Here is a 26661-nt window from a genome sequence, read left to right as displayed (position 1 = left end):
TTCCATCCTATCCAGAAGGAATTTTAAATGTCTACCAGGATCCCTTTCTCTAACTCACCCATCACCTGCTCGAAATCACTGTCTGCTTCTCCCCTGACAAGGACATTCTGTTCACTTGTGAACAATGGCTGATCCATTGAAGCTTATTTGGGTCTGTCTCCTTGGCTAGGTTTCCTGGAACTTGACTTGCATCGTACCATCATTCCAGCAAAATCATCAGAGAAATGCAGTTTGGACATGATTCCAGACCTCAAAGCCATGAACCCCCTGAAGGCAAAAACCGCCTCACTGTTTGAGCAGAAGTCCATGAAAGGCTGGTGGCCGTGCTATGCAGATAAAGATGGCTCCCGTGTGATGGCGGTAGGACTGTTTCCCAGTTCGGGTCATTCATTCCTTTTGTCATTTAGGCTCTGCCCTCTCTCAGCTGATGCCAGATAAGGAAGTCTTAAATTGGAGAGACCTTAAGTTACAGGAATGGTTTGTACTGGGATCACAGGGGAAGGTGGCGGGTGCTGTGAGCATTTGTGTGGGTTCATATGGAGGGTGGAGAGATTGGAATGGTGGAAAAGCTGGGAGCCCAGGCGGCTACATGGTATTTCCTGAGGACCCTCCGTCACCGGGAAGGCTGAGTTACCCTGAGCTTTTGGTACAATTCAGTACAGAAAAAGGAACTTCAAATTCAAACTCTTCCTGTTGAAAATAATAAATTTAAGAAGGTGGAGGAAGCAGGGAACCCTGACATCCACTGGACACAAAGGCCAAAACTTATAAGCAAGTTGAGAGAACTGCCAGGTAGAATTGAGAGAACTGCCAGGTAGACTGTGCTAGAGAAGCAGAAGTCCGGGTCGCCGTGCCAGGTCAGAGAAGAGGACCTCATTCATCATGTGCTGTTGCCACTGCTAACAGCTAACATCCTAGAGCACTCATTAGGAGCCCGGCAACATGCGAAGTGCCTCACATTCATAATCATGGTTCTGAAAACAACTTTGAGGTATAATTTACACAGAATAAACTACATCTACTTAAAGTGCACAATTCTATGAGTTTTGACTGATTACACTCCTGAGACCACCTCCAGAACCAAGATCCAGAACATTCCCATTGCTCCAGAAGTTTCCTTGTGCCCTTCACAGTCTACTCTTCTCTCCACTCCTGACCCAGGAAACCATTTATCTGTTTTCTACCACTACAGAGTAGTTTATACATAATCTCATTTAGTTGTACTGACAATTCCAGAAAGGAGACATTATCTCCGGTTTGTAGATTCAAGAAACGAGGCTGGGGTAGAACATTAAAAAATATTTTAACTGAAGCATACTTAACATATAAATTTTTTACTTAAAAAATAAAACTACTACTGAACTAGGTAAAGTAAAAAACCAACCCTAAAACAGACTGGGAGAGATGTACAACTTGCCACAGTCAGACCCCTCACTTTGTCGGACTTGTCAGCAGAGGAAGTCCTCTGGCTCCACCACCGAGGCAGCTGTCAGGGGTGGAGTCCTCAGACTGTTGGTGACCTAGTGGGCATTGCGGGGTCCAGAAAGCCTATGACAAGCCTGGCCATAAAAGGGGGCAACTTTTAGACCTCTTTGGGCCTCAGCGTCCTCAAGTGCATGTGAGGGTCATCACAGTACCTGGTTTATAGGGTTACTGTGAGCATCACGGGATTATCCACATAGAAGCCTTAAACGGTGTCCAGTGTGTCACTTAGGAACCTGTATGAACACAGAGGCAGCATTCATTCGTTCATTCAGATATTCAGTTCAGTACATCGAGTACCCACGGAGTGCCCTCCCCACTCCACACAGCGGGGCGAGCATGGTTAAGCAGGAAGTATGGAGCTGCATGTTGTCATTAGCAGGATTTAGGTTAATCTTTTCCAAATAAAGTCACAAAGGACGGTGCGTGAGAAGGCAAAGAGATGGATATGAGAAAGTTAGAGGACTCAGTACAGAGAATGAAAAGTAGGGAGCAGAGGGAGGGAAAGCAATTTGTCCTCTCAGTTTCCCACATGGGGTTGCTTCAGAAACACATGGAAGAGGAAATGCGATGAAATCTCTTGAGGAAAATTTAGGGCAATCTAAGGATTGTTTTACAAGACTAAAAATCATTGCTCAGGGAATACTCCTTGGGTTGAAATGAAAATATTTGTGAAACGTGATGTCATGTGTTTAACCTGTTCTGCTTTACTGAAGGGGAAAGTGGAGATGACGTTGGAAATCCTCAATGAGAAGGAGGCAGACGAGAGGCCAGCCGGGAAGGGACGTGATGAACCCAACATGAACCCCAAGCTGGACCCACCAAAGTGAGAGGCCCTCTTTGTTCTCCATGATGTCTGATCCCCAAACACCTGCAGTCTGAAAGCCCCCCCTTCCAATACGCTTAATGGAATGGATTCGGTGTTGTCTTAATTTTGCACTTAATGGGGGTGGGGGGGTGGAGAACTTGGTGATCTAGCTTCATTTTAACTTCTCCCCTTTCCCACAAACCAAAGTCCAGATTATCTTCGCATCTTAGGGGGCCATAAAATGTTAAAAAATCTTTCTCAGCCAACTAAGGGGAATAATGTCTTTTCTTGACGTTATCAATGTTATTAAGTGTTCTTTAAACTGTGTTAGGTTCTGAAGTAGAATACCAAGTTGGGTAGGTAAAACCATTTCTTTGCAATGCAGCCGACCAGAAACCTCCTTCCTCTGGTTCACCAACCCGTGTAAGACCATGAAGTTCATCGTGTGGCGCCGCTTTAAGTGGGTCATCATCGGCCTGCTGATCCTGCTCATCGTGCTGCTCTTCGTGGCCGTGCTCCTGTACTCCCTACCGGTAAGGCCCTCGGCCTCGTGAACTACGGTTGGCCGCCCAACCTACGGTTGGTTCTTGCTTGGTTGCTGTTCAGTAGACTGACCTACTTAGCAGTTGCGGCGTTGCAATCCTTCAGCCTATGGGAAATTTAGTGATGTGTGTTGTGATGGAAACCACATTCTTAGGGTGTCACAGATTACAAGCAGAACTTCCTCGTTTGGGAAAAAAAAATTGGTTTCAGGAATTCTAGGAGAAATCCCTCAGACTTTTAGGAATGTGGGTCAGGATAATAGCCAGCATTTCTGACTGATCTCCCTACCTTCACACTTTCTTGTCCCAAACCATCCTGCAAGCTAACTCCTTACCCTAGCATCCATAGATCCCCAAATCTGGGCTCGGTATAGGTCTACACTAATCCTGAACATCACCCAAACTAGCTAGTCCCCCCAGATCCCCACAGGAATCGCCCTTACCTGCCAGGATGCCTTTGCTAATGCTGTTCCCTTGCCCATGTTGTGTCTATCAAAACTTTGTTCTTTACGGCCTGCATCACATGCTCTCCCTCTTAAATTTTCCTCAATCACCTCAATCATAAATGCAAGTCTAGATGGGAGGTTTGCTGGTGTGTCCAGAACTCATACCTTCATTCTTTCATTCAGGTGATTTATTGAGCATCTACTACACGCTAGGAATTGGGATGTTGAGGTGACCGAGTCATGATTTCTTGCCCACGAGCAGTTCATGGCCTAGGGACAACAGACATACGAATAAGTAAATTACTATGAAAGCCAAGCTTTTATAGAGATAGGAACAGGTGAGCATAGGATCCTATGGCTGAGGATGATTTTCACCAAGGAGGTAAAGCCCATTTTGCCAAGCGGAGAAGGGACACTCCAGGCATTTAAAGACTTCCTTTGACTCATATCGGTAATAGAACAGCTGTTTTTGTTAGAACAGAGTTACAACCACAACTGTGGAGATGTAAGTTCTCTTTGCCCCCAGTATCATACTTTGTTGATGCCCACGCACATTGGTTTCTACTTGCCAGTAGTCTGATCAGTCTTGACCATTTAAAAAACAGTAATCTCTTCTTACTGATTTAGATTCTTTTGATTTAAACCAATGGGTTTAAATCAACTGGGGGCAGTTTTGCACTCAGAAGGATGGGTGGCAATGTCTGAAGACATTTGGGTTGGCACCCTGGGGGCTGCAGCTGACAGGGAGCAGGTAGAGGCCCAGAACGCTGCACATGCCACAGTGCACGGGCCAGTCCCCGATGACAAAGAATCACATGGTTCTAGATGTCAGTAGTGCCTAGGCTGAGAATCCCTAACTTAAATATATATATATATATATTTTTTTTTTTTAACATTCTTTCTGTTTTCTTTTTAGAATTATTTGTCAATGAAGATTGTGAGGCCAAATGCATAGTGAAAGCGAAGCCTCTTTTCAAGTCATCCAGCAATGAGGGAATCCTGTCTCCATTTATGGACCAAAATCAAGAGCAATTTTGTTTGCATCTGACACGGATCCCAGAAAGAGGCTTGTCAGGTCACTTCACCAAGGCCGGGAGTTCCTGGAGGGTCCAGGTCCTCAAAAGTCAGGCCAACAAGCAACATTTTTATTTTGTTATCTATCTTTGAAGTATTAAGTTTTAACCACATTTTTCAGGATATTTTTCAAGGTGGCTGGTTCCATTTAAAAAGCATCTTTTTTATGAGTCCATAATTTTATAATTCAATTTTTAGAAATTGCTGAAATCAAATTAGACAATTTCTGCACCTTAACTTCATATACTTATTTGTAATCAACAAAAAGGACTGTGCATTATAAAATAGAATAGTCATTCTTATTTATGCCTGCAACTATTTTTATGATATTTTATATGGATGAATGTCATGAGACTCTATTCAATCTCTGTGATGAACCCAAATAAAAACATCTCACCTTTGACACATAGCCATTCACTGTCGCTGTATGCTGAGCTGGGAAGGAGGCAGTTCCCCGTCCTCTGGGTCTCCAAGATGGAATGCCACAACGTACCACTAGGCCATAAAGCTTTCATATGTGTGCTGCCAAATCTTAGCCAGTGGGCCAAACTGAAGGAATACAATAAATAATAAAAGCTAATACTTATTAAAAGTACTTATTCTATGCACAGCATTATTTCAAATGCTTTATGTATATTAACTCATTTAATCCTCAAGATAATCCTATAAAGGGAGGTAACATCAACCCCATTTTACAGTTGAAGAAATGAAGGCACAAAGGTGAAGTAATTTGCATAAGGCCACACGAGCAATAAACGGTAGAGGTGGAATTTGAACCCAGGCGGTCTGGGCTCTTTCCTTCTTCTCTTCACCACCACACTATGCCACCAGTGGGAAGACTGTCAAGAGGGGCATGGAGCTGAATGGTCAAGTAAAGAATGACAGTAGCAACCAGTATGGCTTCATGCCAACAGCTGACTGGTTAGTCAGCGTGCCTTCCAGAACATCATCCTGATACTACATGAGACCATGGTGAGATCCACAAACCATTCTATTCTAATCACAGAACCAGGGGGAGCAAGAAATCGTACCATAATGGTGATGCTTCTGGGCATTTAGATAACATTATACCACAGCGGTGACTGTTTTTGCATTATTGCCGAGTTGTTTCCCATTTTGAACATTTTATGTTCTCCCCCAAATTTTAACATTTTTTTTTCCTTTTTATTTATTTTTTTTTAATTTATTTATTTTTGTTTATTTACAGCATAACAGTGTTCATTGTTTTGGCATCACACCCAGTGCTCCATGCAGTACGTGCCCTCCCCATTACCCACCACCTGGTCCCTCAACCTCCCAACCCCCCACACCCCCGCCGCCCCTTCATAACCCTCTAGTTGTTTTTCAGAGTCCATAGTCTCTCATGGTTCATCTCCCCTTCCAGTTTCCCTCAACTCCCTCTCCTCTCCATCTCCCCATGTCCTCCATGGTATTTGTCAAGTATCATATGGTCTCACTTATTTGTGGAGCATAACAAATAACAAATTTTAACATTCTAAGTGGGCTTGACACATAAAATTGTTGAGAGCCACAGCATACCTAAATCAGAACGCTTGCCGTTTCCCCCAGGCACCTTGTACTCTCCTCCCTGAGTCTGGGCATGTCATCGCCCACCCGAGATGCCTCCACCTACCTGCTCTGGTAGCAGCCCTGCCCACCCTTGACGTTCTGGTTCAGATGCCACTTTCTCCTGATACCCCTTAGGTCCCAATGTGATCCTTCAATGCCAGATACAAATATATTAATACAACCTTCCTGGAGAGATACATTAAAAGCCTTTAAAAAAGGTTTATGCCCTTTGACCCAATAATTTCTCTCCTAAGTATTAATTCCAAGAAAGGCAGCCAGAGGTTCATGTACAAAAATGGATGTGATAGTATGCTTCTTAATGGTACAAACCAGAGACAACCTAAATGTCCAACTAGAGGGGAATGCTTAAATATATGGTAAAATCCCTATATTGGTGCAAGGATGAAAGTATATCCGTTTTTAAAATTTTGTTATTGACATCAGAAAATGCTAATATGTGAGACACAACCCCCCAAATCATAATACAAATCTATATAGAATAAGCCCCCAAATATATGGGTGTCTATAAAGAAATTCACCAAAATATTAGCAGTGTAAGGAACTTATGCAAGATTTGTACTTATGCATATTGAAATAATTTACAAAAATAAATCAACATTGGGGTTCATAACAATAAACTGAGAGATTGAGGAATATGCTATACTTAGTTTCACCTTGTGATGATCTAGGTGTGGCTTGTTTTCACAACAGACTGTAAGCTCCTTTAGGACAGAGGTAACACCTGTGAGATGACCCCAGGGTGCCCCAGAAGAGCAGGCCTGGATCTGTATCCCTGGTCATGCCTCAAACTCGTCCACATCCTGGGAACAATAATGCCCTCCTCACTGGATTAAGGTGAGGGCTGAACAGAATCTTGTATGGAGAGCTCCTTTAAATAGCTGAGGCCTGGCCAGTACTCAACTCAGGGAAGCTTCCAGTATTACATCACACTGGTACATCTGAAGTTCTGGTTCCAAGAAGCGATAAAAGCAGACTCTTTTCCTTCTAAGACTCACTAAATAGGAGAAAAGCAAGCTAGAAGAGTGCCTTCCAACTCCTCAAGACCGAGAAAGAAGGTGGGGGTCTCAAAATCAGGAGGGAGGAAAACAGGTTCATTCCTGCCATTTCAGGCAGCAAGTGTCAAAGCTGGTATGTGCGGCTGGTGGCAGCGACACCTGCTTTCTTCTAGTGCTTTCCGACGCCTCCAGTTTGGGGACTCCGGGCCCTCCCTGTCACGGGGTTGACAGTTGTCATCATGGCCTCAGGTATTGACAAGCTCGACTCCTAACCCTCTGGAGTCACACCAGACCTACCCTCAAACCACTACTTTCTTAGAACATTACATCACCTTGCTTATAATTAACAAACGGTCAACAGCTTTCAGCTAATTTAGGGGTGACTCTAATGATGTAATGGAGACAATTTCACTTAAAACGAATTTTCTTAGAGGGGAAAATAAAATAGACTCCCCAAAAGAGCTTTCTCCGGGCAAGATTGTTATTTTGAATATTTAACTATCAGTACGGCCCTGACACGAGCCAATCAGAGCAGAGGCTTTACCCCATCACAGTAGAGAATGGCTATTACCAACCTAGAACTGCCACACCAGTACGTGCAGGCTGTTAGCCTTCCTTCCAGGGAACCCCACCAATACACTCTGCCATAGTGCCTACCCCAAGGAATACAGGCATACCTCAGAGATACTGAGGGCTTGGTGAATACAGATCTAGCATAATTCTTAAGAGCTCTAGGATTTTGGGTAGAGTAAATGGGCTTCAAGTCACCAGCGGCATTAGTCTAACGAGAGAGGGAACCTGTCCTTGGAAGATGTGGAGCCAGGCACTAACTTCACTCTAGCTATGAAAGTCCTGGATGGCATCTTCTTCTGACATAAGACTGTTTACATGGAAGAATCTGTTGTTGAATGCAGCTCTCTTCACTATCTCAGCTAGGTCTTGTTATGGAGATGGCTCCTTAAGCTCACCACACAACGTCTGCTGGCTTCAAACTTCTGTTCTGTAGCTCCCTCACCTCTCCCAGCCTTCACAGAATTGAAGAAAATTAGGGCTTTGCTCTGGATTAGGCTTTAGCTTAAAGAAACGTTGTGGCTGGTTGGAGCTTCTATCCAGACTCCTAGAACTTTCTCTGTATCAGCAATAAGGCGGTTCTGCTTTCTCAACACGAGTTCACTGGAGTAGCACTTTGAATTTCCCTCAGGAATTTTTCCTTTGCATTTACAACATGACTGACTGGCTCGAGAGGCCTAGCCTTCGGCCTCTCTCAGCTATCGACATGTCTTCCCGCACCATGCTTGATCATTTCAAGCTGTTGATTTAAAGTGAGAGATGTGCGGCTCGTCCTTCCACTTGGAGGCCACTATAGGGTTATTAACTCGCCTGATTTCAATATTGTGTCTCAGGGAATAGAGAGCCCTGAGGAGAGGGACAGAGATGGGAGAACAGCCAGTCCGTGGAGCAGTCAGAACACATGCATTTATTAAGTTTGCTGTCTTATATGGATGCAAATCCTGGCACCTTCAACCAGTTATAATAGTAATATCAAAGAACCCTGATCATAGATTACCGTAAGAAATAGAATTTAAAAAATGAAAAAGTTTTAAATGACCAAAATGAGATGACAAAAAGAGCAAATGAAGTTGGAAAAAATGGTACCAACAGACTTGCTCGACGCAGGGTTGCCACAAACCTTCAATTTGTAAAGAACGCATGCCTGTGAAGTGCAATAAAGCAGAGGGCAGTAAGACGACCCTCACCTCTACTGCTGAGTAGATCAATGGACGGCTGTAAGGAAAGTCTTTTCCTCCCTTGCCTTCAACAGACCTAACTGGAATGTGCGAGCATGGTTCCTTTGAGTAACTGTCTATGGAGCTCTCTCAGGAACGAAATAATTCCCAGAGAGAGTATTAAGCTGGCTTTCTGTGTAGCACCCCTCCCCCTCCTCCCATCCCCCCAGAAAAATGCTTCATCTTGTCAAAAGATAATGGTCCCTCATTTGAGGTTGTTAGCCGCCTGGTGACCTATAAATGATAGCTAAAAGCTGGAACTAATCACAGTCCAGTCAGATTGTCGCTTCGCTGTGAATTAAATACCACTTAGTCCTAACTGATTCTAGCAAGTGCCACCATTACCGTTGGAGCCTTCATTAGGAAAATAAATCTCCATCAATGTCTTGGGGGTGACAGGGAACTGAAAATCCTGACAGGCTAACATTTGATTTTGTTTTGTTCTTCCTTTCTCATTTCAGGGCTGGGGGAAAAATTATATATATTTAATATGTATAAATATATATAATACATTTATATATATAAATTATATATATAACATATATATAATATATATATATGTCACAATTAGACTGGCACATTGCTATAAAGAGCTATTTAAAAGGTGGGCTGAGTTCTGAAGCTATTTTGGAAAAGGAGCGGAAGGGAGCTGAGCAGTCTGGTTTTCCAGCTGCTGGCCAAGTGGTAGCTCTTTGCCCCTCTGAGTTCACCCCGGCTCAGGGGATTGTTTGTCCAAAGACTGGAACGGACTTGTTTCACCACTGTTGAGCAGATGTTATTACAAATACAAGTAGAAGGCAAGGGTGCTTTCCAGAAACTGCTGTTCAGTTCGGAGAAAGTACAACTTGACAGCCATGTGGGGAACCAACAGTGACAATGATTTCAAAGTTTTAAAACCCTCTACGGTTTAAATATTTCATGCTAAATACATTTCTTTGTGAGGCCAATATGTTCAGTATTCTGGACCATATGCACGTAGCCTCCCGAAGCAGATGAGAATTCCATTCCAAAGAATGCTTTTCAGAGTCTGCTTGCTGTGGAATTAGTTCATAATGGAGTCGACGTTGTAAATAGATTAAGCACCCGCCATCTTTGTAGCCGAGTTTTGTGTTTGTTCAGGGTTGAATGGCAACTCCCTAATCTTTCTTAGGTTAAACATAATGGTGTCCCAAGGAAGATCAAAGGAAGGCTGCTTTTCCCTTGGATATACATCCCTGAAATGAAATGCCAGAGTTCATGAAGTTCAAGAAAAACACAAGAGAAACGTGTAACACGGACTAACTACAAGACCTAACGAGTAAGGGAATGTAATGAAAAACACAGGCCTGCCATGTGTATGGTCAGACTCATAACTTCAGGGGTGCAACTTCGTAGGGGATACAGACTCCAGATTTTTACTATCTAAATAAACTTAACAGAAAGAAAAATTATAATTTTTTGAGCACAGTAAATTGAATGTTTCTCAGGGCAACCTGATTTTGCCAAAGTTTATCTCAACTTCTTAAAAAGGCCCATTCAGCCCCTGACTAATATTAATGCACTACTTCCATGTGTTTTTACAAAATCCTAGAGCCAAACCCGTAATCCTCTCCCCGTCATATTTCAGCTAAGTCCTGCCCCAGTAATTATCAGGAAGAGGACCAGGAATATCCAGCTGGATCCCAATGCCGGATGGCAGCCTCTCAGAAGGGGTTTCGCTTGGGTCAAGAGGATAAACAAAATGAATGGATGGAATCCTGTCTTCGAGGCGGCGAGAGTGGGGGGCCAGGGGTTTCCAGACGTCTGGAAGCCTGTGAGCTCAGCCGGGTCGACCACAGTATAACACTGTGACTTGGGGTATCCTGCCTTCAGCCTCTTTTCCCTCCTTTGTGAAAGTAAATGCTGAATTCAATTAGCCTGTCTGTCCCAGCATAGCTTATGGTTCTACTGCCCTGGGCTTGGTTTCCTCACCTGTAAAACTGGGACGATAATCCTTGCGGAATGATTATGGACATAACATTATTTAAAATATCCAGAAGTGTTTAGAATGGTGCTGGGACAAAGCGAGCACGCAATGTATTTGAGTCAGTATCTTAATCATCGCCCTCATTGCCACAGGACAAGAACAGCCAAACAGACATGGGCCCAAGTGTTTCATCCGTGTTCTGCTGTTGGAAAGTGTAGCCTGAGAAAGGATGCGAATCACCGCTTTCCCAAATGACGCTGACTTCCCCCCAAATTCTAACTGCACGTTCTTAAGTAGAGAAAGCAGGCAAAAGTGCTAAGAGAATAAGCCAGTCCCCCTGGCTTATCCAACAGAATGACCGTATGTTCCAACGATTCCACTTCTGGGCATATTCCCTCACAGAACTGAGAGCAGAGACTCCGACCTGCTTGAACAGAGAAACCTGGGGCGGCAGCACACACACAGCCGAAAGGTAAAAGCAGCCCAGTGTCCACCGAAAGACAAGTGGGTAAAGCAGATGGGGCATAGGGATACCATGAGATATTCTCCAGCCTTCGAGAGGAAAGAAACTGTGAGCCATGCTGCAGCTTGGCTGAGGACCACATGAGGCTTGAGACTCCTTGAGACGCACAGGAGGGCACTGTGCCTGGTGGAGTAAGCCAGATGCACCATCCCACCGACACGGGTGCCCCGACTACCAAACTCGGGAGACAGGAGGAGACTGGTGGTCACCAGCGGGCTGAGGCGGGGCGACATGGAGTGGGGGGAGCTTCTTGTTTAACGCAGACGGTTTCAGCTTTGCCAGATGAAAAGCCTCTGTGAGAACAGTGATGGTACCACGGCAACGGGAACGCACCTGGTGCCGCTGAGCCGGGCACCGAGAAATGCTAAGTTTATGTCACGTCTGTTTCACCACCGTAAAAACAACGGGCAGAGAATAAAAGGTCCCTTCAGATAGACCCTTCCATGAACTCAGGGGGCCTCCTCTTCTCCTGCTCCCGTGGATCCAAGAGGCATCCAGTAATACTTGCTGACTGACCACGGAGTGAATCCTGTCTCAGAACCCAAGTGCAGGTCACACAAGGGTCTTCGATTAGCTAAATGCAGCACTCACAGATCAGATTTGTTTGGCCCAAACTGCCTTTTTTGAATTAGGTATCCATACTTTAAAAATAAGAAAAAATTATATTAAAAATCATGTTTTGAGCTTTTCTTAAGAAATTATAAGGCCTGTTAATATTTCACAATGCCAAAGGAAAAAAAAAAATCATCTGGAAGCTCCCAGGCTGGGTACCTCTCTCACAGTCTCCCCCATCACAGCCATGCCCCTGCCCTGCTCTGGACTTCAGGGCAGCACCTCCCTCCCTCCTGGATCCTTCTCACCCTCCCCAGATGCCCCAAGTCAGCCACAACCCCAGGTTCCAGGGAAGTACAATTAGCGTCTTTCAAACAGACTCCTGTCGGAAAAGAACATGTGGACAGCCAGTGTGGAAAGAAGCTCCCTCTGATGACTAAGGAGGAAAATACAAAGGTAAAGCCACAATGAGGTATCTTTCCCCACCCCTCAGATGGGCAAAAAATTTAAAAGTCTGACTTCAAAGACTCATGAGGGATTGAACAACATATATTTTTTTACACAGCTGGTGGAGTATGAATTGGTTAAAACCACTGTGGAAAACAGCATGGACTTATCTGCTAACAGTGGCATTCCCTGCTCTGTGACCCAGCAACTCCACGCCTCAGCTTCTACCCCGGAGAAACATCGACACCAGGCACCTGCAGACAGATACCAGGTTTGAAAGAGCAGAACCCTAGAGAGACCCCCATGTCCATTAACAGCAATTGCGTAACGTGGTGAGCTTTAGTTCTATAACAACATATTATAAAGCTCTGAATGAATGAACTGGGAATGAATCACAGCCACCCAGGTCATGCTTAGTAACAATGTTGGGTGGGAGAACAAGTCAGAGAAGAATCCCTACAGCATTCTTTCTTTTATAGACAATTTAAAAACATGTAACACCAAACATATTGTTTAGCGGGTTAAGACATGGTAAATCTACAAAGACAAGCAAAGGGCTGTCAGCCCCAGAAGATGGAGATCTTTGGGGAGGGGAAGAGATGGAACCAGGGAGGGATTCCCTCGCTCCGGGAGCAGGGGGCAAAGATAATGGTAAATGTTTCTTTTACCTGGGTGGTGGATAAAGAGATGCCTGTTTGTGGAATCATTATTATTTATATTTTTTATTTATATTTTGTACATCCTATAAAGACACTTTTTTGGAGTCAATATGTAATTTCTCAAAAAACTTAAAAGTTGCTGCTTCTCCCGAAGTGATCAGGTCATTGTTGGGGTTAAACATGACGAGTGGCTCTTTGAAGGCCTCACACTCACGGCAGAGTGGATCTGGGAACACACACATAGTAAGTTGTGTAAAAGCTGTTTGTCACGGTCATTCCAAACCTCAGGTAAAAAGAAGGTCAAAAGAGTGTCAGATTCTGGGGTTTGGGGCTGGCTCAGGAGGGAGAACGTGTGACTCTTGATCTTGGGGTTGTGGGTTTGAGCCCCACACTGGGTGTAGAGATTACTTAGACATTTTAAAAAATCTTAAATAGGACAGAAAAATACCAGAGTCTAGTCAGGAAACAGAGTCCACATCAGGGATTTTAGTAGAGGTACCTCCCCTAGGAAGGGGGGACGAGGAGGCAGGGCGCTGTCCCAGGGGAACAGGGACCTGGGGGAGGGGAGTGCAGGCACTACCAGCCACACCACCGAAAGCAGAGCCAGAGAGGGAGAAGTGCCCTGTCTCTTTATTCTTCCTGCCCTCCACCTCCCAGAAAGGCCTCCCATGGACCAGCCGTAACCTGAGAAATGAGAGTTTGCATAGTGCCTACAGAGGAGCTGAGCGGAGGCGGCGGGTGGGACAGAGGGACCACACTAAGCCACAGGCCTGCATTCTCTCATTTCATCGCCGCGGCCCCTCAACTGAGTAGGTTCTGTGCTGGTCCCCTTCTTGGTAAGACTACGGTTCAGAGAGGCCCAAGACCATCAAGCAATTGAGTGGTGGAGTCAGGATTGAGACCTGGACAATCTGAGCCCAGAGCCACTCCATCAGCGGATGCCCCTTCCTCGTCCTCTGCTAGCATGGCTTAGGTCAGATGAAACAGTAACAAAATCAACCCAGGGAATCAAAAACTTAAGGATTAAATTCAACTATTTAATGACTGTCTTTCTCCCCACAGGGCCACATTTGTACTGCAATTTTCATTCCAGGACGCTTAATCAACCCTATGCTACATTTGTCTCGGGGAATGAGAGGAGGCCTTCCAGAGTAAAGCCAGCTGACCTTCCTAGTCACACTAATTCCACGTGTGCCTCGGTGAGCCTCCCCTCCCGGCTCCCACTGGCTCACAGTGAGCACGGGGAAGATGGGTGCTGCAGACAGGAAATCCGAGGGACACTTCTCCCTTTATACCTACAGCCTACAAGGCCCAAACATGTGGCCTAGGAAATTCCTCTTTTTTCTCATCATTGCTTTTATGATTAATTTTAAAATTAATTCATATTCATGATAGAAGCATTGGAAAATGCAAAAAAAAATGAAAATTAAATATATAACATCATGAGTATGAGAGAACTATTGTTAGTATTATGTAATACTTCCTTCTAGTCTTTTTTTTTTAAGATATAAAGTTAGGATCCTGCCCCCCAGAACTTCCCTGCCCTTGCCTTCACAACTGTCTAATTTTATAGTTTGCTGTTCTTCCCCCTTTTAAAATTATATTCCTTAAACATTTTTCCACATAGTAGGAAAAAAACTAATTTTTTTTTTTTTAAAGATTTTATTTATTTATTTGACGGAGAGAGAGATCACAAGCAGGCAGAGAGAGAGGAGGAAGCAGGCTCCCTGTGGAGCAGAGAGCCCGATGCGGGGCTCGATCCCAGGACCCTGAAATCATGACCTGAGCCGAAGGCAGCGGCTTAATCCACTGAGCCACCCAGGCGCCCCAAAAAACTAATTTTTTTTTTAGAGATTATATTTATTTGACAGAGAGTAGGCAGAGAGGCAGGCAGAGAGAGAGGAGGAAGCAGGCTCCCTGCTGAGCAGAGAGCCCGATGCTGGGTTCGATCCCAGAACCCTGGGATCATGACCTGAGACGAAGGCAGAGGCTTTAACCCACTGGGCCACCCACGCGCCCCCCCCAAAACTACTTTATAACCCATTTAAAATTCCATCATACACATCTACTATACTTGAATTAATCCCCTCTCACTGGCCGTGGGTTGTTCCCAGTTCTTTGCTATTTTAAGTAATGCTGCTTTAAACATCCATGCACCAAGTTCTTTGCCTGCATTCTGGGGCCTCTAGGTGTATTAGGCTGTTAACATTCTAAAGGCAAGATGGTGTTTGCCCTGCTCACCCAACGTCACTGAATGAATACATAAATGGATGAACACATGAAAGAGTTTCTCATTAGTTCTGTAAGTAAATCCCTAGAAGAAGACAGAGCTTTCATGATGTTAAAACAAGGGTAAGAGAAGAAAGACAAGTACATCACTTCTAAGAGTCAGCGTGGTTGCTCTTATTTCGGTGTAAAAAGTGACTTGGACTATCCAGGACGCTAAGGTGAAGGAGACAATATCATACGGCTGGTCTTAGCTGGTTGGTAAAAAATGCACCAGATCCTCAGGAAAAGCAAAGTGATTTCTTAAAACAAGAGGTGATAAAAATGTCTCCACGGGATCTTCATCCAGTTCCTCACATTTGCTAAGTCCACAATAAATGTTAAGTTGGTGGTGGTGTTATTATTTATAAAGTAGAGAAATACCTTTTTTAACAGCTCTTAATAAAAGCCAGAGCATGCTAGGAAAGCACATTCCTTTCAAGGACTATGTTGTTGCGGCTGTCACATGTAACTATTCAGGAAAGAGTACAGCTTTTAAATCCTTCCCCAGGTATTTTTCCTACCCACCAGATGTTTGATCACCAGCTGGATGGTGATGCTCTTGGGGGAGGTCTGGCCTCACAGACTGGGGGTGCACCAAGCCCGTGAGCCCCACCTGCAGATGGACGCATCCGGGAGTCCCTTATGCTAGTTGGAAGCCATGTCTTCTCAGCACAGGAGTGGGTCCAGGCCGAGGCCATGGTTCTGGGCTCTGTCAGTACCCCACCCCCCGCACGGCCCTGTCTTACCTCTTTCAGACATTTTCTCTCACCCGAGGATGTCACCATCAGCGTCTACTTTATCACTCCAGACCTGGCCACATGCCCGGCCCCTGCTGCCTGGGAAGACTGGCACATTCAGTGCCCATGGTGGCATACAAATACTAATAATGGTGACAATACATCCCTCCCAACAGTCTTGACCTCAGGACAAAGATACCAGAGACCCAAGGAAGCTGGCAGGCTATGTCTGTGGTATTTGTGGGGAGATGGCTGCCGCCAGGCATTTAAGAAGAACCCAAAGAAGGCACTAGCTTGTTCAAGTGGAGTCCAAGCCCCTAGGATGGACATTTCAGGGGGGCCTCCAAGGCCTCTGGGGGCCATCTCCATCACCTTGTCTAGAGCCTCTCTCTTCTCTTTGCTCCTCCTCTTCTCCCCTCTCCCTTTCTCTTTCCTACGTTCTCCTTTCCTCTCTGCCTCTCCCGCCTCACCATGTTAGTCTGTAGCTCCTACAGGAGTTACTTCACAGAGGCTGGTACTTAGAGCTGAGCCATCTGCCAGCCAACAGGAACAGAGCCCCTGTCCTCCTGTCTCTGTGTTCCTGAAGCACCCAGTCTTGTGAATGGATGATGAACGCTCCTTACTGAGTCCTTGAATAAAATAGGAAGGACAGCTGTGCTGAGTTCAGTCACCCCGTGTCACACTGGCTCTGTAGGAAGGAATGATGCATGGGCATGCGATGAACTTTTACCCCAAGTGCCTTAATACACATGGAAATGGACTTAAAGTCTGGGATTTACGTGCAAGTGTGAAGCTCTGTAAAGATCTTGCCTTAACTGACACATTTATTCCAATTTGGACATTCCATTTCACAATCTTTTTATTTTTATCAGATTTTGGTGCTTTGTCTAGTATAACACCAGTGCACAACGCCTATACATTTTCGTCAAACACGAGGACTTACTTGGGGTAGTCCAACTCTAAATATAGACTCTGTGGGTCCCTTCCATCCTGGAGAACCTCAAAGAGAGAGGCTACCATTCTCCCCTCTCCAACCCCCAGCTGCCAGTGAACTGCTTCTCACACGGGCTCTGTGTAAAGTGCTCCAGGGTAAGAAGCAAAGAAACATATAGATGGATGGATTTGATAACAGTTATGGTTTACCTGAGCAGTGCTAGGGAGGTGAGTTCATACAAAATAAAGTTGTAAATAGCTAGTTAAATTGCTATTTAACTAGCAACACACACACACTCACCGCCTCTGTCAATCTTTATTACAAAGTATACTCCAAGAACAGTATCCATGTCTTTCCCCTGGCTTTGCAACCCAGTGGCACAAACAGATGAGGAATGCCTTCCCCCAGTTAAAGAGATCTTTACATCCTCCTTGTCTAGCACAGTCCTGGTACATAGTTGGTACACAGAGATACATCAGATCCCCACACTCAATAGCTCTGGCCAGCTCTCATCGTGCTCAGTGTCTTGTTGAGGAAGCAAACACACAAACAAACCATTAAAACATGATATGACTGAATGTCCAGAGCCAGACAGGCTGGGGTCAAGTTCTGGTTCCCTCGTCCCCCTTCCTAGCCAAGTACCAGTCGTGCAGCCACTCTGAGTCTCAATTTCCTTTCTCTGCCATACAGATGGTAATAATAGCTCAGGCATTAAGAAGGTTTTTTGATAGATAATAAAGCACTTAGCACAGTGCTTAGAATTCAATAAATGTGTTATTATTATGATGATGATGATGATGATAATTTCAACAGAGGAATATAAATAGATTAATCATACATCTGGAAATGTGGTCTGATGCACTGCAAAAGAGAATATTCCATCGGAAAATCAGCCAGGATTTCTTTGGGAGAAATGGAAGGGTGCAAAGGCCGCTTGGGTCACTGCTGTATTTCAAATACTGTCCACAAGATGGCAGCAGCGGCCTCACGTTCTCACTTGGCCCAGAAGGCATTCCATTCAGGCCGCATTCCACCCAACCCCGCCCCAGACAGGCATCTCTGGGACATATTTTAAGTGGAAGATGACCAGCACCGCAACTAAAGGATGCCCTTCCTTCTGGAATGCTATCGAAGTCTGACTAGACAGACAGCGATGCTCTGGCCTTGGGAAAAACTGGAAACTACCAGTCCATTCATTTACCCCTTCATTCCTTCAACAAATATGTGGAGACCCTACAACATCCTAGACACTGTGCAAAGGAATATAGCCGAGAAGGCCTGGCCTCATGACCTCCTGGCCAATCACACAAATCAGACCGGGGTAGATCATAAGATGTCTCCCATAAAGCCGAAAATGACAGGCTGATGGAGTGTGGCAACACACCATTAGAGGTCAAGCAAAGAAAAACACACACACGCTAGGAGTACTCCGGGGACTCTGCTTTGTATGTTGACAAGGGTGAGAGGGAATTCGAAGTAACAGAAGTTGGTAGGATGAAATCATGATTGGGGGTTTTGCCCCCTGTGAAATTACTTATGTTTTTTTTTTCCCCCTCTTTCAATTAGAAATCTGGGCCAGGCCAATGGAAGCTGTCACCTGGAATGTCTGGGGCAGTTGTACAAGGTTACATTCCAGGCTCCGAGCAAAAAAATGCCAGCAATTTGCCTTTTGTCAACTGCAAATTAAAGTAATTTCCATGCAGAGGGTTTCTCCTGCTGGCAGTGAGCACCCCAAAACCCCAGGGCTGTCTGCAGCAAGCCTTTATCTGGCCGGCCCACCAGGGCAAACCCAACCTGAGCAGAAGGAGCCTCGGGGGCGTAATCAGGGGATGGTCTGCTTGGCTCTTCTCTCACTGCAGCACTAACCCAAGTGGGCGTGAAGCTGGGCCTGGAGGTGGGAAACAGGGACAGATGTGTCTTCAGTTCTTTGTAGTACTTTCTAGAGCGTGGGACAAAAAGGACTCTCGGTTTAAAAAGAAAAAACGAAGAAAAGGTAAATTTATGTGTGCTGCTATCCTCAGTGCTATGATGACGACAAAACACAGCCGGCATTACAGAGAGGGCCCTGCAGCCCTGATGCTAAGGACATTCCAGCCGCGCTTCCCGGAATCGTCAGAGAAGGTGAAATATATCATCCTCATTTATAGATGAGGAGTTTGAGGCTCTGAGAAGTGAAGCAGTTTGGGGAAAGTGACTAGTCTTAAGTGATAACGGTAGGATTTAAATCCTCTTTTGTCAAACTCCTGAACCTGGATACTTGGCCTACGCAGAGCCAACCAAGTGTAGAGGGGAACAGAGAAATGCCTTGCCACCGAAAACAAGGAAGAGGTTATTCATTCATGGATTCAGTAAGTATTTACAGAGCACTCACTCGTATCAGACACTAGGCATACAAAAGTGAGCACTGTCAACCGCAAATTCGTCTCCATGCAGAGAAAGTGCTGCCACAACGGGTCCAAGGTTGGAGACCAGAGGCAAACAGACTGAAGAGGAAGGCCAGTGCCTGGGGTTTAGATCAAGAGCAAACAGACAAGACATCTTCAATGACTCGTAGGAGAACTTTATGTCCCTGGGAGCACTCGTCACCCTGGAAAGAGCTATGACGTGCCTCCACCCCCCAACATGCAACCTACCCCCAATTCTGTACCCAGAGCCAGTGCCTGGCTGGGGCCCTTGAAGATTCCAGAATCCTTCCCATCCTGCACCCAGTCCCACAGGCAGCTTCCACTGGAGTCCTGCACTGTGTGACTTCATGGGAACTCCATCATCTTCCCTAAACTTTCTGGGCCTCCTTTTCCTCATTTGTTGGACAGATGACCCGAGATCTCTTCCAGTTCAAACATTTCTGATGGCTGCCATTTGCTGAGCACCATCTACGCCCCAGGTGCTGCTCCAGATGCTTACAGTCATTACCTTATTTAATCCTCACGCACACCCCATGAGTGAGTGTGGCACTCCCATTTTGTAGATGAGTTTTAAAAAGCAACAGTATACCCTGTGATTTTCCAAGGTCACACAACTAGTAAGTTGAGTACCAGGATTTAGAAGCCAGGCTGGCCTACACCCGAAAGCCCTGATATTTCTCACCACCTCTGAAAAGAAGAGGCAAAGTTTCACTTTGTCCTCTGGGTCCTTAGGCCACCACCACTGCCCTGACCATTCCCCCTTACACGTATCTCCCCTTGTCCTTGCTTTCATCTTCTCCCAGCCGCCTTGGTCTCTTTTCTGGGAGATGCCGGTAGCTGATGACGCGCTCTTGCCCCGCCATCACTCAGGCAGTACTCATGAAGAGGGCCCTGGACTCTGGTCTTCTCAGATCCCATGTCCCCAGTCTAGGCACCCCAGCCCTGGCCTGGATGCCAAGTATACCTGTGGCAATACTCAGCCTTCAAGATCTTGAGCTCCAAGCTCCCAGACACAACCACCGCCCCATCACCTCCTTCACCCAGCCCCATGCGTTCTTGGCCTAACATGACTTATTCCACAGACACAACCCACGTCGGCCACTTCCCCTGCACTGAAGTCCTATCAGCCCTCCTCCTTGCCACCCCTCAAAGTACCTCCAAAATGATTCCCTCCTAACTTCAAACACAACAGCAGCTTAACATGGTCCTTCCTTCAGTTTTTCCTACCCGTCTTCCCACCACAGCAAGGCCACTTCCACTCTAAGCTGCACCGCCTCCTCCAGCAAGGACCTGTCTTTCTCAAATATTTCCTTCCCTCTGGCATTTTCAAACTCTTCCTCTCTTTGCGCATCTCTCCTCAGCCCCTGCTTGGGAAACACCCCCAACTGGACCAAAGACGAGGTTTCTCCTTTGGCTATTTTTGGAAGACCCACTCTTCATACCCTGTTCTTATGACATGGTCTGAGCATCATGTCACTCCCCTGTGCCGCCTTCCAGACACTGCCAACTGCAGCCTCTAAATCCGATGACCTTTCCTCAGTGCTTATTCCTGGAGAAGCAGAATCTGCCGTCAACCTGGATCCTCCAGACTCCATGGCTCTCACCTTCTCCTTCACATCACCTTTCAGCTCTGTTTCCTGACTTCCCTGAGCCTCAGTTTCCCAACCACTAAAAGAGGAAAATGAACACCAGCATCACTGGGCTGCTGCAGGCACTGACTGAGAGACCACGTGACAACAGGCTGAAGGGGCCCTAACTGGTTATTACCACCAGTGTTGCTTTTCTCTTAGGTTGGGAGAATCTCCCTTGATTTACCAATCTTTATGCTACCCCACAACAGCAAACACTGTAAGTCCCATGGACTCCTGGCCATAGGCAGAGATCCAGGGGCACTGGGTGGCCCAGTGGTTAAGGATCTGCTTTTGGCTGGGATCGAACCCCGAATCTGCATCCGGCTCCCTGTTCAGCTGGAAACCTGCCTCTCCCTCTCCTTGTGTTCCCTCTCTCGCTCGCTCTCTCTCTCTGTCAAAATAAACAAATGAAGATCTTTAAGGGGGAGGGGTAGAGGACCTTCCCGCCCTAAGAAAACCCAGAAATCTGCCTTGCACACAGTAGGTGCAGAGTAAGCTCCCTGTTGATGGTGATGACTGCCTTATAACCTTGAGCTATTTCCCCAGTCTTTCAATTTCAGTAAACCACAAAATGCTTTTTCCACCACGGACTTGGCTGTTTAACGGTTTCAATCCTTTGAAAAGGAAAATGACTCCCTTATTTTTCACTCACTTTCTGGTGTTAGAGCCCTTTGATGTTCCAAAGTTCTTTCAAGAAAGCCTCTTTAGTAATAGGACCTTGGTTTTTGCCACAGGGAAGTGAACTTGAACCCTAAAGGTTGAGCTGGGACCCTGGAGTCCCAGGCAGGCGTTTTTTCTCGCAGGTTCCAGGCCTGACCTCAGCCCGGAGCTGGGAGAAAATGCTATTTGCAAGCTCTTCATCCTTCTCAAAGCTGTCATTTTCGTCAGCCTCACTGGGCATTTTGACAAATGCCTTTGCTAATTACTTAATTATTTTGGCCTGCACAAGTGTGGGGGCTATTTCCTTAAAGAAAAGAGGGCTTAGCTTGTCCATTCTTATCCAGGCAAGGCTTGAAAGTAGCCTCCTTCAATCCTATTAAAGTGTTTGGCTAACGAAGCACCCCACCAGTCAAATTAACTCAGATACATTATGATGCAAGAGCACAGAGGCACAAAGCTCTCCCTCCCCAAAGCCAGGCTAAAGCTAGCATCTGTTTTCTTACGCCTCTGGCTTGTTTCTTCTAGTTCAAGCCTCTTTTGCATGGGAAAGAAACCTGTGCTTATCTTGCTGACTTTCAATTAAAGAAACAATTAGGCTAAATGGCGTCAATGTGTCCCTCCCGGAATTAGCCAGGAGTGTGAGCCTGTCACCTAGCCCTCAGCACAGCAGGGTGCGCTCTGGCGGGAAAGTGGGGACAACATTCTGCCCAGTGGGAGGCTTTCCCCAGGCTGCCAGCCCTGACCTGAGTCTCTGGAAGAATCTTGTCTCCCTAAGAAGTGCCCTCTCTGAGCATCCTTTCTCTCCAAATAACACTTAGCATCTCTGCCGCACACCCTGGCTCTTCTGTCTCTTCTGTCTCTTATGGCACCCTGGAGAAAAGACCCTTGGCCAGTTCATTGGCTCAGGGAACACAGGAGGCCAATATAAACTCAGAATCAAGCCCGAAACACAAATTGTATTTAGAAGTGTGGGGGCGCCTGGGTGGCTCAGTGGATTAGGCCACTGCCTTCGGCTCAGGTCATGATCTCAGGGTCCTGAGATCGAGCCCCGCATCGGGCTCTCCGCTCCGCGGGGAGCCTGCTTCCTCCTCTCTCTCTGCCTACTTGTGATCTCTCTCTCTGTCAAATAAATAATAAATAAATAAAATCTTTAGAAGTGTGAATTATCCACAGTGGTCCATCCTGATCAGATAAACAGCCAATGGCCCCACATCCAGAGGCTAGCACTGTGTCTAGCACCTGGTAGGTGGCCAGTGAAGGGTGGCTGGGTGTGGGGGACAGCTCCGGCTCTCCCCCTGGCATACCCAGGCTGCAGGGAGAGTGTAGTCGGGGCACAGTTGAGTCTTGGTGAACCCCTGGAGGGGGCAGGGGACTCACAGAGGCTCCAATTAGGGTTGACCCAGGTATTTGTTTGCACAGCTGGGACCAGAGAAACTGAACTGACCCTGGGTCTTTCTCATGAAAATGCAATGAGGGCAGAGCTGCCCCTGAAAATACCAGCATGTTGCACAGAGCCTGGAGGACCACTTCACACCCTCAACCAGCCTCAGACTAAGGGATCCTCAGATTAAGGGATCCCAGACACACGCTCTGTGCACAAGGAAACTGAGGCCCAGCGAGGGCGAGAGGTTTGCCTGAAGTCACACAGCCAGCTAGAAAATCTGAAAAGCACACATTTCATTTGCTATGGTGGCTAAAAAAATAAAATTCAAAGGGACAAATTTAACCAGAGTCTGTAGATCTATTGGAAGAAGACTTTATGGTTCTAGTGAGATTCATAAAAGAAAATCAGAGGAAATGGTTGTCATTCTCCCTAAATTAATGTATATGCTCCATGCATTTCCAGTTAGAATACCAAAAGGATTGGGGGTGGGGGGGGGAGTCCTAAAGTGGTATTAAAATTTATCTGGAAAAGTAAATGTGGGAGAATATCTGCGGAAAAGCTAAAGAAGAACAATGAGGCAGCACTAGTCCTACTAGTTATTAAAATACATCATGAAACGACAATAATTAAAACAGTTTATGGCGGAGAAAAAAGTATAACAGAATAGGAAGGGACCATAAATAGACTGACGTACATGTGGAAATTTCGTTTATGATAAAAGTGGCGCTTTCGTTCCGTGAGCAAAGAGAGATCATTCAGTCAATGCTTTGGGGTCACTGCCAATCAGCTGGGCAGAATCATGAAGTCAGACCCCTACCTCAATCCTTCACACCCCCAAAAAATTTTAGATGGATGCAGGATTTAAACTGTAAAAAGGAAGCCGTATAATGTCTCAAAGAAAACAGCAAAATGTATAATCTAAGAGTGGAATAAAACTTCCTAAGCAGACTATGAAACCCAGAAACCAAAAGGGAACAACTGATGTATGTGGCTACAAAAAAATGTACAATTTCTGTAGGGCCAAAATAAGTGCCATAAACTAAGCAGGAGAGAAACAAAGCAAGTGTTTGCCGTTTGTGAGCATAAAAGTTTAGTTTCCGGGGCACCTGGGTGGCTCAGTGGGTTAACGCCTCTGCCTTCGGCTCCGGTCAAGATCTCAGGGTTCTGGGATTGAGCCCCACATCGGGCTCTCTGCTTGGCAGGGAGCCTGCTTCCTTCTCTCTCTCTCTCTGCCTTCCTCTCTGCCTACTTGTGATCTGTCAAATAAATAAATAAAAATCTTTTTAAAAATATAAAAAAAATAAAAGTTTTCCTGTTTTACAGAGTGTACCTGAATCACCAAGATCTGCAAGTACAACTCCATAGAACAAGCAAAGGAGGTGAACACGCAGGTCACAGAACAAAAGATCCAGGGTAACCTGGTGAAATTTACAATGGCACCACTCCCACTCCTTAAACAATCTCTCCTATGGCTTATTTTCATCAGGAGACCCATCCGTGGAATTTTTAGTTGTGTATTTGCTCAAGATTGTCACTGTTGGTTTGTTCTCCCTGAGCCTGCTCTGGGAGGGAGTGGGAAGAGTCTCAGGAGCAGCCGGCAGAGCCAGGACAACCCCAGGGGCCACCTTCCCTGCCTGCCAGTCCCCCAAACCACCAGCAACCCTCTTGCAGGGAGGCCAGGTTCCTGAGCAGGTACCATGTTGCCCTCCTGCCCTCCAGGAAAGGAACAAAACCCTTTTGGATGTTCCAGGAAAGGAACACAACATCTTTTGGGTGTCACCAGCCATTCACGTCACCTCCTGCTAACACCTGCCTCACTGCTGCCCGCTCCCAAACCAGCTAGAAGGGCAGAATGGATGTCTAACACTCACCACGAGCTTAGGTTTCCTGCACCTCCAGCTACCTGTGCAAAGAACCCAGAATTGAACTTAAAAAAAAAAAAAAAAAAAAAGCCTCTTAACAGTAGTTACTCCTTCCCTCAGGGGATCCATCATCCCTTGTCAGTTCCGGCTTTACGCACAGTTCCATCAAGGCTGGCCACCCGCTGAAATCTCAGAGTGCGGCGTGTTAAGGACATTTACTGGAGCCTGCCACAGTAAACCCACGGAGGGCAGAAAGTCTGGTCAAAGGCACAGAAAGAGGACAGCAGCACAGTGGTGATGCCTCAGGGATCGATTAAGAGAGTAAATGAAGTTAGCCATGCCGTGTGTCATCCAGCTGAGAAATAAAACGTTTTACCCCCAGAAAGAATCAGCCTTAAAATCCCTGTGGAACATCAATAAATGAGGTAGTGATGAGGCTGGAGGTCAGTAACTCTCCTACTTGGGTTTTGTTTTAAGCACAAACTGTGTGGTGGGAGCAAGGTGAGAACGAAGGAGCCACCCATAGAGAACAGTGTGGAATCAAATGAAACGTACAACCTTGACCTGCACGGAACGGACGGGGCGTGTTCGGCATAAACAGGAAACTCCAAGGATCAAGTTTATGTCACCTCAAGTGTTTTCCTGTGACCAGTTAACCCACTATACATTGGACATCACAACACCTGCCCGCAAGGCTTTGTGGCCACCCTCCAATCAGGTGTGTCATGGGCCTTGCTGGCACCTGGCAGGAGGCAAAGAGGTAATAACAGGAGCTTCGTTGTTATTGTCCTTGTGTGTTTTCTTTGGGTCAACTTCTCAGTCTCCAGGAATCAGAGTCTCAAAATCAATCATCATTTCTCCTTATAACAATAAGTTGTCCTCTGCCTTTTTCTCACCCATCCCACCCACACCCTCAACCTCCCCACACACCTTCAAACAAAGATTCTGTATTTTGGGGTTTTCCTTGGGCGAACACAGGTTAAAATCCTTCTCTTGTTTCCAGTGCTCCCAATAACAGTAACAGCTGCCCTATCTGTATGCTGAGCCCTGGTCTCGTGACTTCACATGAACTGACTCATTTAATCCTCATGACTATCCCCCATTTTCCAGATGAGGAGAGAGAGCACAAGGAAATTAATGACATTAATATGTCTCACAGCAAGGAAGTAGGCCAGAAAAGTACTGCTTTGTGAAAAAAACCATGAACAAGTGTGTCCTGCAGACTACCATTAAATGTAAGCGTGTACGTGAGCACGTGCACACGCACACACACACACAGATATGTGGGGTGGAGGGACTAGGGAGCAGGCGGTAAGAGGGATCCTTGCTCTTCACTTCTGAACCTTTTGAAAACTGAATTATAAGTTTCTCCCAACAAATGCTGCTCATTGCTCTCTGAAGTCCTCTGCCCCTTTTAAGGGATTCAGACCCATCTCCAGGCTCCCAGCCCCTGCCGCACACAGGCCAGCTGTCTTAAGGTCAGGAGTGCCAGGCTGGGCCTGCTGAGGGAGGAGACAGCTGGACCCCAGATCACAGACAGTCTACATGGCTCACTTCCAGAAACCAACTGTTAAGGGTGACACTCACCCCAAACTTGTTTTTTGTTTTTTTGTTTTTTAATCTGCACCAGGCTTGCTGGGAAGGTAGACACTTGGGGGGCCTGGACACAAACAGGACCCCCACCTCTCTTCACCTGATTTCTATTGTCAGCTCTTCCTGTCAGAGAAGACAAAGGCTTGCATTCCACAATTAGCAACAGAAGGTTTAAAATGCAAAATAGTGGAGGAGCTCACAAACCCTTGTGAAAGAGTTTCCACTTAGGTGTTAATTATTTCCACCTCCTTCCTGGGCTGGGCAGAAGGTGAGGGAAAGGAGGGAGTGGGAGTGGGAGAGGGGAAGGGGGAGAAGGAATCCTGTGTGGACCCCACCC

At 46.0% G+C, this 26661-nt stretch overlaps 1 protein-coding gene across 1 annotated transcript in view; it reads left to right on the top strand.

The window, feature by feature from the left end:
* MYOF (myoferlin) overlaps positions 1-4918 on the top strand; it is a 155760-nt gene extending 150842 nt beyond the window's left edge. Inside the window, 4 exon segments of the mRNA XM_046027131.1 lie at positions 170-360; positions 2199-2308; positions 2676-2823; positions 4195-4918. Of these exon segments, the coding sequence (XP_045883087.1) occupies positions 170-360; positions 2199-2308; positions 2676-2823; positions 4195-4233 (488 nt within the window). The 3' untranslated portion in view covers positions 4234-4918.
* The last annotated feature ends 21743 nt before the right edge of the window (positions 4919-26661 follow it).

This window comes from Meles meles, chromosome 13 (assembly GCF_922984935.1).
Source record: "Meles meles chromosome 13, mMelMel3.1 paternal haplotype, whole genome shotgun sequence".
Taxonomy (NCBI): domain Eukaryota; kingdom Metazoa; phylum Chordata; class Mammalia; order Carnivora; family Mustelidae; genus Meles; species Meles meles.
This window is presented reverse-complemented; position numbering and strand designations above follow the sequence as displayed.